At 43.6% G+C, this 19,889-nt stretch overlaps 1 protein-coding gene across 1 annotated transcript in view; it reads left to right on the top strand.

The window, feature by feature from the left end:
- LOC126106667 (myogenesis-regulating glycosidase-like) overlaps window positions 1-6,996 on the top strand; it is a 46,540-nt gene extending 39,544 nt beyond the window's left edge. The window contains exon 6 of the mRNA XM_049913031.1: window positions 6,726-6,996. Coding sequence (XP_049768988.1) covers window positions 6,726-6,922 — 197 coding nt within the window. The 3' untranslated portion in view covers window positions 6,923-6,996. The remainder of the gene's footprint in view (window positions 1-6,725) is intronic.
- The last annotated feature ends 12,893 nt before the right edge of the window (window positions 6,997-19,889 follow it).

Consider the following 19,889-nt stretch of genomic DNA (forward strand, 5'->3'; position numbering starts at 1 on the left):
AATGTACGAGGTGCATTCAAGTTCTAATTAACTACTCACCCGAAATAGATGAAACTGGCATTACTTCTCGACGTAACCGCCCTGCAGACGTACACATTTTCCACAACGCTGACGCCATGATTCCATGGCAGCAGCGAAGGCTTCTTTAGCAGTCTGTTTTGACCACTGGAAAATCGCTGAGGCAATAGCAGCACGGCTGGTGAATGTGCGGCCACGGAGAGTGTCTTTCATTGCTGGAAAAAGCCAAAAGTCACTAGGAGCCAGGTCAGGTGAGTAGGGAGCATGAGGAATCACTTCAAAGTTGTTATCACGAAGAAAATGTTGCGTAACGTTAGCTCGATGTGCGGGTGCGTTGTCTTGGTGAAACAGCACATGCGCAGCCCTTCCCGGACGTTTTTGTTGCAGTGCAGGAAGGAATTTGTTCTTCAAAACATTTTCGTAGGATGCACCTGTTACCGTAGTGCCCTTTGGAACGCAATGGGTAAGGATTATGCCCTCGCTGTCCCAGAACATGGACACCATCATTTTTTCAGCACTGGCGGTTACCCGAAATTTTTTTGGTGGCGGTGAATCTGTGTGCTTCCATTGAGCTGACTGGCGCTTTGTTTCTGGATTGAAAAATGGCATCCACGTCTCATCCATTGCCACAATCGACGAAAAGAAAGTCCCATTCATGCTGTGGTTGCGCGTCAACATTGCTTGGCAACATGCCACACGGGCAGCCATGTGGTCGTCCATCAGCATTCGTGACACCCACCTGGATGACACTTTTCGCATTTTCAGGTCGTCATGCAGGATTGTGTGCACAGAACCCACAGAAATGCCAACTCTGGAGGCAATCTGTTCAACAGTCATTCGGCGATCCCCCAAAACAATTCTCTCCACTTTCTCGATCATGTCGTCAGACTGGCTTGTGCGAGCCCGAGGTTGTTTCGGTTCGTTGTCACACGATGTTCTGCCTTCATTAAACTGTCGCACCCACGAACGCACTTTCAACACATCCATAACTCCATCACCACATGTCTCCTTCAACTGTCGCTGAATTTCAATTGGTTTCACACCACGCAAATTCAGAAAACGTATAATTGCACGCTGTACAAGTAAGGAAAACGTCACCATTTTGAGTATTTAAAACAGTTCTCATTTTCGCAGCTGGCGGTAAAATTCCATCTGCCGTACGGTGCTACCATCTCTGGGACGTATTGACAATGAACACGGCCTCATTTTAAAACAATGCACATGTTTCTATCTCTTTCCAGTCTCGAGAAAAGAAATCGGAGGCCTTAGAACTTGAAGGCACCTCGTAGATCATTCCACACGAACACAGGATCTTATGTACTACACATGCCAACAGAGTAGGGCGTTTATACTTCACTGATCAGACTTGCTGATATATTTTCTGCAGTTGGTCTGAAAGCCTGACTGTTGTTACGTTGTTGCGATATCTTCCCGCTCTGATAAGTTGCCGCAGAACTGATTGCCGACAGTCAGTAGTTAAGTTTTATGTCCGACAAGTATTATCTCTGCTTCTATTCTATCGCTTGCGCCTTGTCCCGCGGTTACGTAGGGTCGACCTTGATTCACCGGATTTGGCATGTTAGTTTTTAAGGGGTGGCCAGATGCCCTTCCTGCCACCACCCCTTACCCCCCAGCACGGAATTAGTGTACCCCAGCTGTTTGCGTCGAGTGTAAATGGTGAAATGGTTCAAACGGCTCTGAGCACTATGGGACTCAACTTCTGAGGTCATTAGTCCCCTAGAACTTAGAAATAGTTAAACCTAACTGACCTAAGGACATCACACACATCCATGCCCGAGGCAGGATTCGAACCTGCGACCGTAGTGGCCTCGCGGTTCGACACTGCAGCGCCTAGAACCTGTGGGGCGGCGAGTTATTCGTGGAAATTATAATTTGCTGTATAAAGGCTTGCAATTCAAAATGTTTGAATCAGTTTCAGGCTTTTAAAATGTTGTTAATGCTGTCTTTCGCCGTTCTCAACACTGGCTCTCTATTTACCTTTTAGCACCCAGAAAGTGATTTAATAAAACGTGGAGCCTGTAAAGAGAGTTCCTAGTGCCCACTTCATCTGAGAATACCATTATAGCTGCAGCTTATAGCTCTGAGGAATTAGGAGATTGTTCGGGATTTCTGATCAAAACGATTTTTCCAAAATAGTTGAGTATATTCTGAAATTCACTGATAACAAACACAAGTATCCCTACAACCTAACTAACAGAGCAGTTCAGAGTCTAATGCGATGATGCAACTATAAATTTCCGAATTAAATGTTAAAAGAATGCTCGCCAAGATTTGATGAGAATATTTCATCGAACGCCACGCTATAATAATTGGTAGAATGTCTGTCCCGCGACGGCACGTGAAAATACGACAATACGCAAACTGAAGCTAGATAATGCAAATCATCTCAGAATTAATGAAATGCTTTCACGGTTCCGCGTATCTCTAGTAACTTAATACGGCACCCGAGGCTGTTTGTAGCAGTGCTTCCGAGCGAAGCGACTCCCGACACAGCTGACGTGCTATTCAGCGTCTGGAGAGAACTGGGGCCTTCCTTCCTCGCGCAGCGCTCTTATATATATAGCCGCGGTGCGGACGGCTAAGAGAACGCCTGTTCAAATCGGCTCTCCCGACTACCCGCTGGGCTAGTAACGCACCACTTCAAGTTACATAATAATTTATAGCTTCTTTTGCTGATGGCCGATGAAGCTCTTAATTTAAACGTGCATTCAGCACGCAGGTAAGTATTGATAATAAAATTTTGACGTGGCTAAGTTAAATATTTTGGGCGAGAGAATTAATTAAGTTACACTGCATGCAGCAGATGAGCTCTGAACTGGCCCTTTTGAGATCCGCTATCGCTATAATTTTATAGGTATTCAAAAGAAACTTTTCACATCTTCACAGTCATAGCGGACCTCCAACCTATTTAAATCTAAACATCCTAGCCTTATTTATTAGCCTACTTAATCTATCTTGCTTCCTTCAGTTTTAAGACGAAAACCAGAAAATCATGAAATTCCACTAAAGTCTTAATCTATGAAATCCAAAGTACTATTTTTATTAAATCATTATGAAAGATGATTCTAAATATAAATTTTGAAGTCTCTAGCTCTTTTCTGTTGCGCCAATGATTTTTTTAGAAAAACGTCCAAATTTCAAAAATGGCTGAAGTTATCGAACTGATATTTAACACACATTAATTTAGTATTATTCCTCACATGCTAGAAAAGTTTTAAGTCATTTGCTTGATTTTTAAGGTATTGCGCAACATTTATGACGTCAGAGCTAGTTACAGCAGACTGGCTGGCACACAATGGAAACTGCTGTCAATTTACTACAGCGTGAGTAGGCTGCTTCCCTACAAACCGCACGTCCACTTCGGCCGGCTAAATGATGAAATACTGAGAATGTGTTTCAAATGTCTGTGAGTGGTGTAACTGAGGCGGGACGTGGGGACCAGCCCGGTATTCACCTATGAGGATGTGGAAAACCGCCTAAAAACCACATCCAGGTTGGTCGGCCAACCGGCCGTCGTCGTTAATCCGCCGGGCGGATTCGATCTGGGGCCGGCGCGTCTAGCCAAGTCCAGGAAGCAGCGCTTTAACGCTCTCGGGTATCCTGGCGGGTACAAGCATTACCTCTGCTTATTACGTGAAAACTCGACCACGCCCATTCTGAACAGTATTCGGCGTCCGACTCGACAGCCGACGAGACTCAATGTCACCATGAGCACCTCTAAAGATGTCCAACCGAGCTCTGGACGAAATGTCAGAAACGAAAAAGTTTCTTGAACCTCGGCCACACAATCTGAAAAATTCACCAGCAGCGAAGACATCAGGTCGATGAGGTTTTCATTGAATGAAATAATTAAACACGTGTTATGTTTTTAAGTATCTGATGTGTAACACGGAAGTTATGGTGAAGGCAATGGTATATATGAAAGTCTCCACAAATTTCAAGCAGTATATGGAGAAATACTGCTTCTGCTACCATTGAGCGGACGATTTGGATTGGTTTCGGTTAATGAAAAGGGGACATACAATTCAAGGTTTATTTCCTTAAAACAATTAATTAATTGTAATAAATTACACTGTGGATTACAAATTACAGTGACACAAACAAATCAAGCTGCTTACAATATGAGGTAATAAAAATGTTATATGCCACAGGTGAACACAGAACTTATTCGTGTCGTTTGAATCACTGCCAAAGAAAACTGTTTACAATTTGATACATTAACAAAAAATCATTGTGCATTAAACTACATACTTTCACCTAATACAGTTTAATTTTATAATGTGAAGCACAAATGTATAATTTACAATCAAATTTTCAGTCGAAGTTACTCCTTCCTATACCTTCTTTAAAAGAGTGATAAAATTTCCAAAGGTATCTCAATTAAAAAATGCCATAAAACCCTCAACACAACAACACGTACATGACTAGCTCAAATAATAAATATATGTACAGCAAAGCCCAGCATTTGCTTCCTTACAGAAAGTTTGCTGACTGCAGCAGCGCAGACCACATTCAAACTCTAGCAACATGGGCCGCTTGCCGGTCAAAGCCAGAACATGTTACGAATGCTGCAGCGGACAAACTTACATAGGTAATAGAAGAACACAGGCCACCTAGCAATCTTATCAAAATCAGTTTACACGAAGGAGGAAGAGGGAGGGGGGGAACATAATAAATAGCATACGCAAGTGCACTTGCCAAACCTACTACTAAAAATACAGTATAAAAGGATCTCAATTAATGACAAAATCCGGGATAGGCCCGGCAATATACACGTGAGCGCTAGTAGCCAAAATAAGGTTGACAGATACCAAGGTCTGACATCTTAGGGCTAACACGAATGCTGCAGCGGACAAACTTACATAGGTAATAGAAGAACACAGGCCACCTAGCAATCTTACCAAAATCAGTTTACACGAAGGAGGAAGAGGGAGGGGGGGGGGGAACATAATAAATAGCATACGCAAGTGCACTTGCCAAACCTACTACTAAAAATACAGTATAAAAGGATCTTAATTAATGACAAAATCCGGGATAGGGCCGGCAATATTACACGTGAGCGGTAGTAGCCAAAATAAGGTTGACAGATACCAAAGTCTGACATCATCTTAGGGCTAACTGGCACAACAAATAAATAAAGGTAAAAGAACAGGTAAATGACAATGCCCAGCAATTTAAACAAAAATAAGTAAGCACAAGGCTAAAAGCAATTGCTAGCAACTTAACAAGCACACATAAAAATATGAGTCTGCTGCCACATCACAAAACGGAACAGGCGCGCGCGCAGTCCCAAGCAAGCCAGAAAACCAACAACACACACTCCAGCAACCGAGCCAGCCTGACCACAGTAATTTCAACTCAGAATCAGGGCGCGTGAGCACACCGGGTCCACGCAAAACACACACTGCCAAATAATTCCCACCAACAGATACGGCTGCCCCCCGGGCGGGAAAACGGGGGCGACGACCGGGTACACACCGGCAGAAAACTCGACACCCAAACCGGAATCACGCAGAAAATATAAACAACAGCTGAAGTAAGGTGAAACGAAACCCGCCACGCAGACCGGACAGAGCAAACACACAGAAAGCCTGCCCTGCAGTCTTTACGACTCCTGGGTGCGGAAACCCGAGCGATATCGTGGCACCCTTTTCAGAGGCGGAGAACCTCGAGCGATCGCGTGCGGGGATCCATCAGTTGTCCACTACGGCACGTCACCAACACGCCACACCGCCCAACGGCCAAATCAACGAGGCCCGCCAACAACGAGACCACACCTCCGTGCCGTGGCGGAAGGCAAAATACCACCAGCTCGGTGCGAATCCAACTGCCGAGCGGAGCGCCCCCCCCCCCCCCCCCCCCCGCGAAAAACGCTCCAGAGGGCAGCAGCCGCCTCAGCACCTGCGCAGCCGAACCAGACGGAAACCGAAATACAAGTCGCTCTCGATAGTGCCGGATACGCGACGCGCCAGAGAAATGGCACAGCTACACAACCCGAAGAAAAAAATCTGATGTTATAAAGCTATTAAGTAACGTTACTCTTGTATGAAGCGAGAATTGGATAAATAAAGTGAAAGATGCCAGTGAAGTACAAGAAGAAGAGGTGAAATGGTTCAAATGGCTCTGAGCACTATGGGACTCAACTTCTGAGGTCATTAGTCCCCTAGAACTTAGAACTAGTTAAACCTAACTAACCTAAGGACATCACACACATCCATGCCCCAGGCAGGATTCGAACCTGCGACTGTAGTGGTCTCGCGGTTCGACACTGCAGCGCCTAGAACCGCACGGCCACTTCGGCCGGCTAAATGGTGAAATAGTGAGAATGTGTTTCAAATGTCTGTGAGTGGTGTAACTGAGGCGGGACGTGGGGACCAGCCCGGTATTCACCTAGGAGGATGTGGAAAACCGCCTAAAAACCACTTCCAGGTTGGCCGGTCAACCGGCCGTCGTCGTTAATCCGCCGGGCGGATTCGATCTCGGTTGCTGGAGTGTGTGTTATTGGTTTTCTGGCTTGCTGGGGACTGCGCGCGCGCCTGTTCCTTTTTGTGATGTGGCAGCAGACTCATATTTTTATGTGTGCAAGAAGCAGAGTCGTGGTCTCCACAACATGAGGTTATATGAATAATGGGTGTTGAACAACTGGGCTGTGCCAAGTGGTGACGCTTTGTACTGTTTGTGTGCAGAGTACCTGTTGGGCGAGGACGTGCTGGTGGCGCCCGTGGTGCAGCACGGGAGGACCAGCCGCGACATCTACCTGCCCGAGGGCTACTGGCGCGACGAGTCGGACCCGGAGCACCCCACCATACGGGGACCCACCTGGCTCTACGCCTACCCGGCACCTCTCGACACCCTGCCCTACTTCACCAGGGTCAGCTCCTAGCATCCACTGGCTGAATGTGGCGGCAGTTTCCATGCAGGCTGGCGTAATCTGACGAAATAACACGGACGTGCATAACGGCTTTTGGAAATTACAAACAATTTAGTTAATCTGTTCCTCCTATTTTGTAGCAGACACCTTGAGTTCTATACAGTAACTTTTATTTTTCAGATGTGTAACGTTGGTGGCTACGAATTAGTGATTCACATCTGTATTAGAAGAAATAATAAATAAATTTAAAATAAAATAAAAAATTCTTGTAATCATTAGCTCGTAGCCATATTTACATATGAATCTGAGTGTAAAATGTTTTGTTTCATCATTCCGACATACACTACTGGCCATTAAAATTGTTACACCAAGAAGAAATGCAGATGATAAATAGGTATTCATTGGACAAATATTTTACACTAGAACTGACATGTGATAACATTTTCACACAATTTGGGTGCATAGATCCTGAGAAATCAGTACCCGGAACAACCACCTCTGACTGTAATAACGGCCTTGATACACCTGGGCATTGGGCCTAACACAGCTTGGATGGCGTGTACAGGTACAGCTGCCGATGCAGCTTCAACGCGATACCACAATTCATCAAGAGTAGTGACTGGCGAATTGTGACGAGCCAGTTGCTTGGCCACCATTGGCCAGACGTTTTCAATTGGTGAGAGATCTGGAGAATGTGCTAGCCAGGGCAGCAGTCGAACACTTTCTGTATCCAGAAAGGTCCGTAAAGGATCTGCACCACGCGGTCGTGCATTATCCTGCTGAAATGTAGGGTTTCGCAGGGATCGAATGCAGGGTAGAGCCACGGGTCGTGACACATCTGAAATGTAACGTCCACTGTTCATAGTGCCGTCAATGCGAACAAGAGGTGACCGAGACGTGTCACCAATGGCACCCCATACCATCACGTCGGGTGATACGTCCGTATGGTGTTGACGAATACACGCTTCCAATGTGCGTTCACCGAGATGTCGCCAAACACGGATGTGACCATCATGATGCTATAAACAGAACCTCGATTCATCCGAAAAAAAGACATTTTTCCATTCGTGCACCCAGGTTGGTCGTTGACTACACCATCGCAGGCGTTCCTGTCTGTGATGCAGCGTAAAGGGTAGCCGCAGCCATGGTCTCCGAGCTGATAGTCCATGCTGCTGCAAACGTCGTCGAACTGTTCGTGCAGATGGTTGTTGTCTTGCAAACGTCCCCATCTGTTGACTCAGGGATCGAGACGTGGCTGCACGATCCGTTACAGCCATGTGAATAAGATGCCTGTCATCTCGACTGTTACTGATACGAGGCCGTTGGTATCCAGCACGGCGTTCCGTATTACCCTCCTGAACCCACCGATTCCATATTCTGCTATCGGTCATTGTATCTCGACCAACGCGAGCAGCAATGTCGCGATACGATAAACCGCAATCGCGATAGGCTACAATTCGACCTTTATCAAAGTCGGAAACGTGGTGGTACGCATTTCTGCTCCTTACACGAGGCACCACAACAACGTTTCACCAGGCAACGCCCGTCAACTGCTGTTTGTGTGTGAGAAATCGGTTGGAAACTTTCAAGATGTCTACACGTTGTAGGTGTCGCCACCATCCAACCTTGTGTGAATGCTCTGAAAAGCTAATCAATTGCAATCACAGCATCTTCTTCCTGTTGGTTAAATTTCGGTCTGTAGCGCGTCATCTTGGTGGTGTAGCAATTGTAATGGCCAGTAGTGTAGTTTCAGGCTTAGTCCAAGCTGGTGGTGCTTAGTATTCTGAAGATGTTGTCCTCCACACAATTGTTGTTCCACAAACAAAAATTTCTCCACATTGTCAGGACAAAAATTCTGTTACAGGCTGATCATAATATGCTTTAAGGTTTGTGTAGTGGACAATGAGAAAATAATTTCTTGATAGATAAAGACGTTACCCCTTGGTATATAGCCCACTGACGCAACAGTAGAGCACCACAGGTTGCCTACACAATAGGATACAGGGGCCGTAAGAGAAACAGCGGAAACGTGGCGTGTTAATGAGGACAGTTCAGAATGCCAACGTTGCAACTCAGGTCGCTCGCCTCGGCAGGAGGTGGCAGCGGTATCGCTTCTAGAATGTAAATCTACCATATCAGGGATACGTGAAGCCTCCGCTATTCTTCGTATTCTTCCCAAAGACGACGTCGTGGTCTTTGCTTCTCGCCTCAGTACTGTGGTTGTGCCCTGTGCCAGTCATCTCTCCTTGTGACCCGTAATACATATTCATCCGATGATCAGTCAACCAGACCTCCTAGGCGAACTGTCTGCCCTTTGATTATCCTACAGCTGCTTCCATTACTAAATTATTTTGTGTTGTAGTTCATTAATGCTCCTGAACGGAGAATAGGGAATTTATGTTGATGTTAATAGACCTGTTCTTCATTGTTTACCTGTGTGCAAGCTCTTCCACACTGAGCCTGGTGTAGTCCACTTTAGAACAAACGCTTAATAGGGCCATCTGTATCATGAGAGCTGAAACGAGAAATTACAATTACTTAAAGGGACTTAGACTTTCAGCTTTGGCACTCGATGTTTTTTCCATTCGAATACGTAATTAGCTAATGCTTCTCAGAGAATACTTAATGCATAGCTGCTGGCTGGGTGCCTGTGGGACTTGTAATCTTTCTCTCCCAAACATCACTATTAAAACTCTGTCTCTCGACAAGTTTTGAAAGCTTCGAGAGGCGTAAAATGTACAAAAGAAAAACTTCTTACTTATCTTCATTTTCTCTTGCTGTTGGCTCCAGTTTTTGCGTCTAGGGGTACATTCTTGCGGCTGAAATTTTGATTTAACGTTGTGGGTTCCTCATGACTAAATGACTGATGAAGATTTGCCTGTAATACTCTTGAATTTTATTCTTTGTGACATTTTTCAGTATCACACCGTTTTTACAATTGCGACTTAGTATTCCAAATTACATTGTTAGTGTCGATCATATAAATATGTATGCCTCCATCAGAGGCATGCCCATTACTCATTACATTCTGCGTTACTCACCCTATTCCAAAGAGCTTACAAGGCAAAAGAGTTTAAAAAATTTCTTGACAAAAGAATAATCATCACCCATATAGAACATTATTTCATAAAAGAATCCAGAAATAAATTTAGTAATTAGCTTTTTTGTGCAGTTAATAATATGAATTTTAAATCTACCAGAAATTTTGTAATTTCAGATATTTCTAAGATAAGAATAATTTTAACTGTACATTCATAGCGTAATAAAATAATTTATTTTTACATACTTTAGTCTGATATATAAAACATCGTATACAAAATCATACGAAGTTCATTCAGGTAAACAGCTGATATAATGTTCACCTACACAAGAATCGATAGTATACATGGAATCGGTTATTTCTATAAAAAGAGGTAGTGTTAGAGGAGGGTGTCCCACTACAGAAGGGCTTCATTGGACGGGTTTCACCTACAGTGAGCCCGACTGGAGATAGTGGAGCACCACTTTTCCTGAAGGATAAGAATCAAACCTTCCACACATCACTCATTATCCTGTGTGGGCGGATTCTACCTGGTCTTATTGGGTTGGTCTTGCGATAGCCATATAGTTGGGTTTCACCTACCCAAAGTGAAACGAAAACAAACAAACATTACCATTTGGACACAATAAATTATCATTCACTCCAAAAGATAATGGTGTCTCCAAGAAATTCACAACAGATCATTTTATATCTATACGGCTCGTCTGATTATTATTACAAAATACAAACATACGGGGTAACCAGGCACAAGAACCAATAAGCGGCACGAAGAAAACTGGTTCAAAATATATTGTCTTTAAATTATTCGCGCTATTGAATTTTTTCGGAAAGTTTCTTTTGCCAAGTGTGTAACCTGCACTTCTATATTGTGCTATAGAGGTTGTTCCCGTGATTATGTTACAAACTTACAGGGTCGATGTAGAGGTTTGACGGTATCAATCAGAGGTGAGAGACCTCGACGCAGAAACGAAAAAATCGAAATTTATAACGGAGAATCATTCCGAGTTCTTCGACAGTGGTGTACTGTTGTTCTTACAATTGTAGATTAGGCAACTTTTAGAGATGATAGTATGGAGCAAAACAAGAAAAAAAACATGAAGTAAACATGGACTGTAATATGGATACGTTAAGAATATGGGCACCTGTTCAGCAGAGAATATGAACTAGGCACATAGCTCTTAAGGTATGTATTTTAGAACCCACGCTTGCTAGACGTCGTCTTCTTGTTTTGTTCCATATCACCACATCTGTAAGTTTCCCACATTGCAATCTCAGAAACAATTGTGCTGGTACGTGCATTTCACTGCCAGAACTATCAGAACGACTTTCGCTTATAACTTTGTCGTTTCCGGACCGGGGTCCCTTACCTCATATTGATACAATCAGCCTTCTCCAACACCCGTGAATGTTTATAACATCATCATGGAATCGCTCTGTATAAGAATGTTACAAGTTATGTTGGCTGGAATGAACAGTGTAATTAGTACAGATTATGGATTGAGAGTAAATCGAAGAAAGATGAAAGTAATGAGAAGTACCAGAAATGAGAACAGCGAGAAACTTAACAATAATAGACGGTCACGAGGTAGATGAAGTTAAGGAATTCTGCTACCTAGGAAGGAAAATAACCTGTGATGGACTAAGTAAGGAGGACATAAACAGCAGACTAGCACTGGCAAAAAGGTCATTCCTGGCCAGCATTCCTGTCCAAGAGAAGTTTCCTACCACCAAATGTATTCTTCAATTTGAGGAAGAAATTTCTGAGGATATATGTTTGGAGCACAGAACTGTATGGTAGTGAAACGTATACTGTGGGAAAACCGGAACAGAAGAGAGAGAAACATTTAAGATGTGGTGCTCTAGAAGCATGTTGAAAATGAGATAGACTGAAAAGGCAAGGGATGTGGAGGTTCTCCAGAGAATCGGAGAGGAAAGGAATATAAGGAAAACACTAAAAGAAGAAGGTACAGCGTGATATAACTCCCCTAGAACTGTAGAGGCTAAAAACTGTATGGGAAGACAGAGACTGGATTACATCCAGAATATAATTGATTACGTAGGTCGTACGTACTACTCTGAGATGAAGAGGTAGCCACAGGAGAAGAATTAGTGCAGGGCAGAATCAAACCAATCAGAAGACTGATGAAGAAAAGCAAGAGGGTGCTCTTGTAAAGTGTTAAGTGATGAAATATCTTGATGCACTGAAACGTACCCCCAGACAGTTAGAGATGCAATGATAATACGAACTGACATTCTGACTAATTATATGACGGGGTAAGTTCACGCAAAGCGCAACAGGAAGGGGAAAAGCTACTCGGAACTGACACAACTGTATACTGAACAGGTACTTGAAAGTGCCAAGCACATACTAAACAACCTCCAAGTGTCATAAATCACCCCTTAAAGTCGGATTTGTGGAACGTCAAATATCTTTGTCGTCAGTTAACTTACCTGTGAACATTTATCCTGAAACTCCTCCATTTTTCAAAGAAGAAAAGAATTATTAATAGGGGACGCTTTTTCAATATAATCCTGGTTCAAGTGCAACACAAATGTGAGACGGACACGCCCCACGAAAATACGTCAGAATTCTAACGTGGAGGCAAATACATGTGGTGGAAATTGGTGATTCCGTGTTAATTCGTGGAGTTGAGGTACAGAAAATAATTTACGTGTAGAGTGTCCACACAACTTCATCAAAAGGGCGATGAAGAAACATCGAATATCAGTATTTCATACGGAAAGGGAATTCTGCCGTTCTCATCGGAAGGAGCTGGTGGAATCTATGAGATTGTGGTATGTTGGGATCGCACTTTCTCGTTTTGGCAGACAGACCTGGCTCTAGCATTAAGAAATGATGCGTGCCTGAATGTCTGTGATCAAACAACGGACTTAACGACGTGCCTGGTGCAAATCTGCGCTGCGTAAAAGAAACCCGTTCCAAAACGCCTGTCTTCCGTCACTGTCCCACCCACGTCAGAGAACTGCCCGGAATGATTTCCGCTGAACCTATTGCCGGAGGTACTTCCGCAGTTTTTTCCCTCCTACCATATTAACTGCAATAGGATAAATATTCACTAGACGAAATTAAGTAATTAAAGGATGCAATGTTTATCACCTGAGGAAAAGAGAGCCATTATTTAATGAATAACATCAATTAGACTTCCTACCCAATATTCAATGACCGAACAGAAACAACTCTTTTAGGTGAAACAAAACAATCTGCTTACTCACAAGCTAATCGTTTTTACGTAAGATGAGCTACTCACGTCATCCCTTTTATTATGTGGCGTTACCTATAGTCTTCGTACAGGATGTCAATTCGCTAATTCGCTTCTCTCGCTGCTGTTAGTGTTTGGCTAAGGCGTGTGATGACAAAGAATGTTGTTATAAGTCCATTACTTGGTCTCGGATGGCCGGTGCACATGTGATGGGGTTATGATGCCACACACATTAGTCCAGTGGTGGACTGACACTTCTCATGTGTTATTTACAACTAATTTAAAATAATTACTAGCTTAATTGTATTCCTGCCAATTAATGAAAGAGTTAACACTTATAATTACGAATGTCGGTGATCGCCGGTATTTAGATGTCTTCTTATCTATTAATCCTTTCTCTTCTCTAGTAGCTGTTTGCACCGACTATCCTCTGTTGTTTAAGTGGGCACTTGACGACCACGGCCGGGGGCCAGTGACATTGTGCTCCTACGCCCTGGGAGTTGCGGCACGCCTTTCAGTGTGAGGGAATCAGTCTGAGATGTTGCATTTTCACACCGCCACATCTCGTCACATAAAACACTAATTTGGGTAATGAAAGAGGCCAAGAGCCACTTATTTGCCAATGTATAATATTTAACTACGAATTGTAATGATGTATTTTAACGATTTACAAGGAGAAATGAATGCAGCGCTACTGATGCGCCAAAGAAACTCTGAAAACATCTGAATATTACAAAAAGAAAAAAAAAAGCGCGCAACCCATCGTCCATTGCCGGACGATATCACTCTCTTTTTATCTTCTGTATAATACCGACGCACCATTACATAGGCGTCATTATAAGATTTGTAATTTGTTTAAATCTATTGAGAAATACTCTTATCTTGTTGCATGTGAGACCAGTGTGTGTGAAAAAAACAGAGTGGTTAATGAATGGACATTTCTATGTGGTTTAAAAACTTTTATGGACATAAGAAATCATTCGTAATTATAGTGTCAGTTACTCTAAATTTGTGTTTGCTTTGATAGTTGGTCAACCTTAATCATTTACTTTCTATGTGTCAAGCTTTTTTTACAGACCCAAACGGTGTCCGATGAGTCATTGCGTAGTCAGAACAGTCGAGGCCGACGTTAACATACTACTTACATTACCACCTTCTACTATTGTTCAGCCTCCCCATGAACCATGGACCTTGCCGTTGGTGGGGAGGCTTGCGTGCTTCAGCGATACAGATAGCCGTACCGTAGGTACAACCACAACGGAGGGGTATCTGTTGAGAGGCCAGGCAAACGTGTGGTTCCTGAAGAGGGGCAGCAGCCTTTTCAGTAGCTGCAAGGGCAACAGTCTGGATGATTGACTGATCTGGTCTTGTAACAATAACCAAAACGGCCTTACTGTGCTGGTACTGCGAACGGCTGAAAGCAAGGGGAAACTACGGCCGTAATTTTTCCCGAGGGCATGCAGCTGTACTGTATGATTAAATGATGATGGCGTCCTCTTGGGTAAAATATTCCGGAGGTAAAATAGTCCCCCATTCGGATCTCCGGGCGGGGACTACTCAAGAGGATGCCGTTATCAGGAGAAAGAAAACTGGCGTTCTACGGATCGGAGCGTGGAATGTCAGATCCCTTAATCGGGCAGGTAGGTTAGAAAATTTAAAAAGGGAAATGGATAGGTTAAAGTTAGATATAGTGGGAATTAGTGAAGTTCGGTGGCAGGAGGAACAAGACTTCTGGTCAGATGACTACAGGGTTATAAACACAAAGTCAAATAGGGGTAATGCAAGAGTAGGTTTAATAATGAATAGGCAAATAGGAATGCGGGTAAGCTACTACAAACAGCATAGTGAACGCATTATTGTGGCCAAGATAGATACGAAGCCCACACCTACTACAGTAGTACAAGTTTATATGCCAACTAGATCTGCAGATGACGCAGAAATTGAAGAAATGTTTGATGAAATAAAAGAAATTATTCAGATAGTGAAGGGAGACGAAAATTTAATAGTCATGGGTGACTGGAATTCCAGTGTAGGAAAAAGGAGAGAAGGAAACGTAGTAGGTGAATATGGATTGGGGCTAAGAAATGAAAGAGGAAGCCGCCTGGTAGAATTTTGCACAGAGCACCACTTAATCATAACTAACACTTGGTTTAGGAATCATGATAGAAGGTTGTATACATGGAAGAACCCCGAGATACTAAAAGGTATCAGATAGATTATATAATGGTAAGACAGAGATTTAGGAACCAGGTTTTAAATTGTAAGACATTTCCAGGGGCAGATGTGGACTCTGACCACAATCTATTGGTTATGACCTGTAGATTAAAACTGAAGAAACTGAAAAACGGTGGGAATTTGAAGAGATGGGACCTGGATAAACTGAAAGAACCAGAGGTTGTACAGAGTTTCGGGGAGAGCATAAGGGAACAATTGACAGGAATGGGGGAAAGAAATACAGTAGAAGAAGAATGGGTAGCTTTGAGGGATGAAGTAGTGAAGGCAGCAGAGGATCAAGTAGGTAAAAAGACGAGGGCTAGTAGAAATCCTTGAGTAACAGAAGAAATATTGAATTTAATTGATGAAAGGAGAAAATATAAAAATGCAGTAAATGAAGCAGGCAAAAAGGAATACAAACGTCTCAAAAATGAGATCGACAGGAAGAGCAAAATGGCTAAGCAGGCATGGCTAGAGGACAAATGTAAGAATGTTGAGGCTTATCTCACTAGGTGTAAGATAGATACTGCCTACAGGAGAATTAAGGAGACCTTTGGAGATAAGAGAACCACTTGTATGAACATCAAGAGCTCAGATGGAAACCCAGTTCTAAGCAAGGAAGGGAAAGCAGAAAGGTGGAAGGAGTATATAGAGGGTCTATACAAGGGCGATGTACTTGAGGACAATATTATGGAAATGGAAAAGGATGTAGATGAAGATGAAATGGGAGATACGATACTGCGTGAAGAGTTTGACAGAGCACTGAAATACCTGAGTCGAAACAAGGCCCCCGGAGTGGAGAACATTCCATTGGAACTACTGACGGCCTTGGGAGAGCCAGTCCTGACAAAACTCTACCATCTGGTGAGCAAGATGTATGGAACAGGGGAAATACCCTCAGACTTCAAGAAGAATATAATAATTCCAATCCCAAAGAAAGCAGGTGTTGACAGATGCGAAAAACACCGAACAATCAGTTTAATAAGCCACAGCTGCAAAATACTAACACGTATTCTTTACAGACGAATGAAAAAACTAGTAGAAGCCGACCTCGGTGAAGATCGGTTTGGATTCCGTAGAAATACGGGAATACGTGAGGCAATACTGACCTTACGACTTATCTTAGAAGAAAGATTAAGGAAAGGCAAACCTACCTTTCTACCATTTGTAGACTTAGAGAAAGCTTTTGACAATGTTGACTGGAATACTCTCTTTCAAATTCTAAACGTGGTAGGGGTAAAATACAGGGAGCGAAAGGCTATTTACAATTTGTACAGAAACCAGATGGCAGTTATAAGAGTCGAGGGACATGAAAGGGAAGCAGTGGTTGGGAAAGGAGTGAGACAGGGATGTAGTCTCTCCCCAATGTTATTCAATCTGTATATTGAGCAAGCAGTAAAGGAAACAAAAGAAAAATTCGGAGTAGGTATTAAAATCCATGGAGAAGAAATAAAACCTGAGGTTCGCCGATGACATTGTAATTCTGTCGGAGACAGCAAAGGACTTGGAAGAGCAGTTGAACGGAATGAATGGTGTCTTGAAGGGAGGATATAAGATGAACATCAACAAAAGCAAAACAAGGATAATGGAGTGTAGTCGAATTAAGTCGGGTGATGTTGAGGGTATTAGATTAGGAAGTGAGACACTTAAAGTAGTAAAGGAGTTTTGCTATTTGGGGAGCAAAATAACTGATGATGGTCGAAGTAGAGAGGATATAAAATGTAGACTGGCAATGGCAAGGAAATCGTTTCTGAAGAAGAGAAATTTGTTAACATCTAGTATAGATTTAAGTGTCAGGAAGTCATTTCTGAAAGTATTTGTATGGAGTGTAGCCATGTATGGAAGTGAAACATGGACGGTAAATAGTTTGGACAAGAAGAGAATAGAAGCTTTTGAAATGTGGTGCTACAGAAGAATGCTGAAGGTTAGATGGGTAGATCACATAACTGATGAGGAAGTATTGAATAGGATTGGGGAGAAGAGAAGTTTGTGGCACAACTTGACCAGAAGAAGGGATCGGTTGGTAGGACATGTTCTGAGGCATCAAGGGATCACCAATTTAGTATTGGAGGGCAGCGTGGAGGGTAAAAATCTTAGGGGGAGACCAAGAGATGAATACACTAAGCAGATTCAGAAGGATGTAGGTTGCAGTAGGTACTGGGAGATGAAGAAGCTTGCACAGGATAGAGTAGCATGGAGAGCTGCATCAAACCAGTCTCAGGACTGAAGACCACAACAACAACAACAACAACAACTATTGTTCAAACTTAGTTTTAAACTCGCCCTTAGGTACACTTTCAGTGCGAGTGACGTCCGGGAATTTCTTAGCAAACTTCACTCCTCAAATCGCACATCACTCGGAAAAGCCTCGCTGTTCCACAATGGTCCGCGGCACTTTCTAAGCGGGAAATGGAGCCACGCAAGTATATGTGGCTATACCAGTCTCGTATTGTTCGTGGAAAGAAGGATTGTCGGTATGCCTCTGTGTGGGCTCTAATCATTCTGATTTTATCCTCATTGTCTCTTCGCGAAATATACGTAGGAGGGAGCAATATACTGCTTGACTTCTCAGTGAAGGTATGTTCTCGAAACCTCAACAAAAGCCCGTACCGAGCTACTGAGCGTCTCTATCGTGCTTCCTGTCTGCAACAGGTCAGCCGCTTGTTACCCGCACAATTGAGAGCTGAATTACGACCCGGGCGTGCAGGGTATCGCAATTACACTACTGGACATTAACATTACTACGCCAAGAAGAAATGCAAATGATGAACGGGTATACATTGGACAAATATATTATACCAGAACTGACATGTGATTACATTTTCACGCAATTTGGGTGCATAGATCCTGAGAAATCAGTACCCAGAACAACCACCTCTGGCCGTAATAACGGTCTTGATAGGCTTGGGCATTGAGTCAAACAGAACTTGGATGGCGTGTACAGATACAACTGCCCATGCAGCTTCAACACGATACAACAGTTCACCAAGAGTAGTGACTGGCGTACTGTGACGAGCCAGTTGCTCAGTCACCTTTGACCAGACGTTTCCAGTTGGTGAGAGATCTGGAGAATGTGCTGGCCAGGGCAGCAGTCGAACATATTATGTATCCAGGAAGGCCCGTACAGGACCTGCAACATACGATCGTGCATTATCCTGCTGAAATGTAGGGTTTCGCAGGGAACGAATGAAGGGTAGAGCCACGGGTCGTAATACATCTGAAATGTAACGTACACTTTTCAAAGAGCCCTCAGTGCGAACAAGAGGTGACCGAGACGTGTAACCAATGACACCGCATACCATCACGCCGGGTGATACGCCAGTATGGCGATGACGAATACACGCTTCCAATGTGCGTTCACCGCGATGTCGCCAAACACGGATGCGACCATCATGATGCTGTAAGCACAACCTGGATTCATCCGCAAAAATGACGTTTTGCCATTCGTGCACCGAGGTTCGTCGTTGAGTACACCATCGCAGGCGCTCCTGTCTGTGATGCAGCGTCGAGGGTAACCGCAGCCATGGTCTCCGAGCTGATAGTCCATGCTGCTGCAAACGTCGTCGAACTGTTCATGTAGATGGTTGTTGTCTTGCAAACGTTCCCATCTGTTGACTCAGTGATCGAGACGTGGCTGCACGATCCGTTACAGCCATGCAGATATGCCTGTCATCTCGTCTGCTATTGATACGAGGCCGTTGGGATCCAGCACGGCGATCCGTATTACCCTCCTGAACCCACCGATTCCATATTCTGCTAACTGTCATTGTATCTCGACCAACACGAGCAGCAATGTCGCGATACGATAAACCGCAATCGCGATAGGTTACAATCTGACCTTTATCAAAGTCGGAAACGTCATGGTACACGAGGCATCACAACATCGTTTCACCGGTCAACTGCTGTTTGTGTATGAGAAATCGGCTGCAAACTTTCCTCATGCCAGCACGTTGTAGGTGTCGCCACCGACGCCAACCTTGTGTCAATGCTCTGAAAAGCTAATGATTTTGCATATCACTGCATCTTTTTCCTGACGGTTAAATTTCGCGTCTATAGCACGTCATCTTTAATGGCTAGTAGAGTACATTCGCGTTGATCAAGTACATTCTGCGAAGACAATGCTTTTCTCGAATGTCTCAAGGCTCATTCGTGACTAGATAACCAATGTTACTTGCACGAGTAGTCTTTTTCATTCGTCTGGCGTATTCAGGCGATGATGTGCCTCCACTGTGGACTTAACTTCCCGTCGTAATTCATGCCTCGATTACTATTTTATTCCATTCACTTAAGCTGTCCAGCCTTTACCGGGACTTTCAGCTGATAGATCAGTACGACCCCTTTTCAGTAACTCTAAATAATCTCAGCCTCTGCTTCTCTTGTGATCGAATGGATACAGTAATAATTTATTATTCGTTTACACTGAAGTGACAAAATCTGTGGGACAGCGACATGCGCGTACGCAGTTGGTGGTAATATAAAGGGTATAAAAGGTCAGTGCATTTGC

This window comes from Schistocerca cancellata, chromosome 10, assembly GCF_023864275.1.
Source record: "Schistocerca cancellata isolate TAMUIC-IGC-003103 chromosome 10, iqSchCanc2.1, whole genome shotgun sequence".
Classification (NCBI taxonomy): Eukaryota; Metazoa; Arthropoda; class Insecta; order Orthoptera; family Acrididae; genus Schistocerca; species Schistocerca cancellata.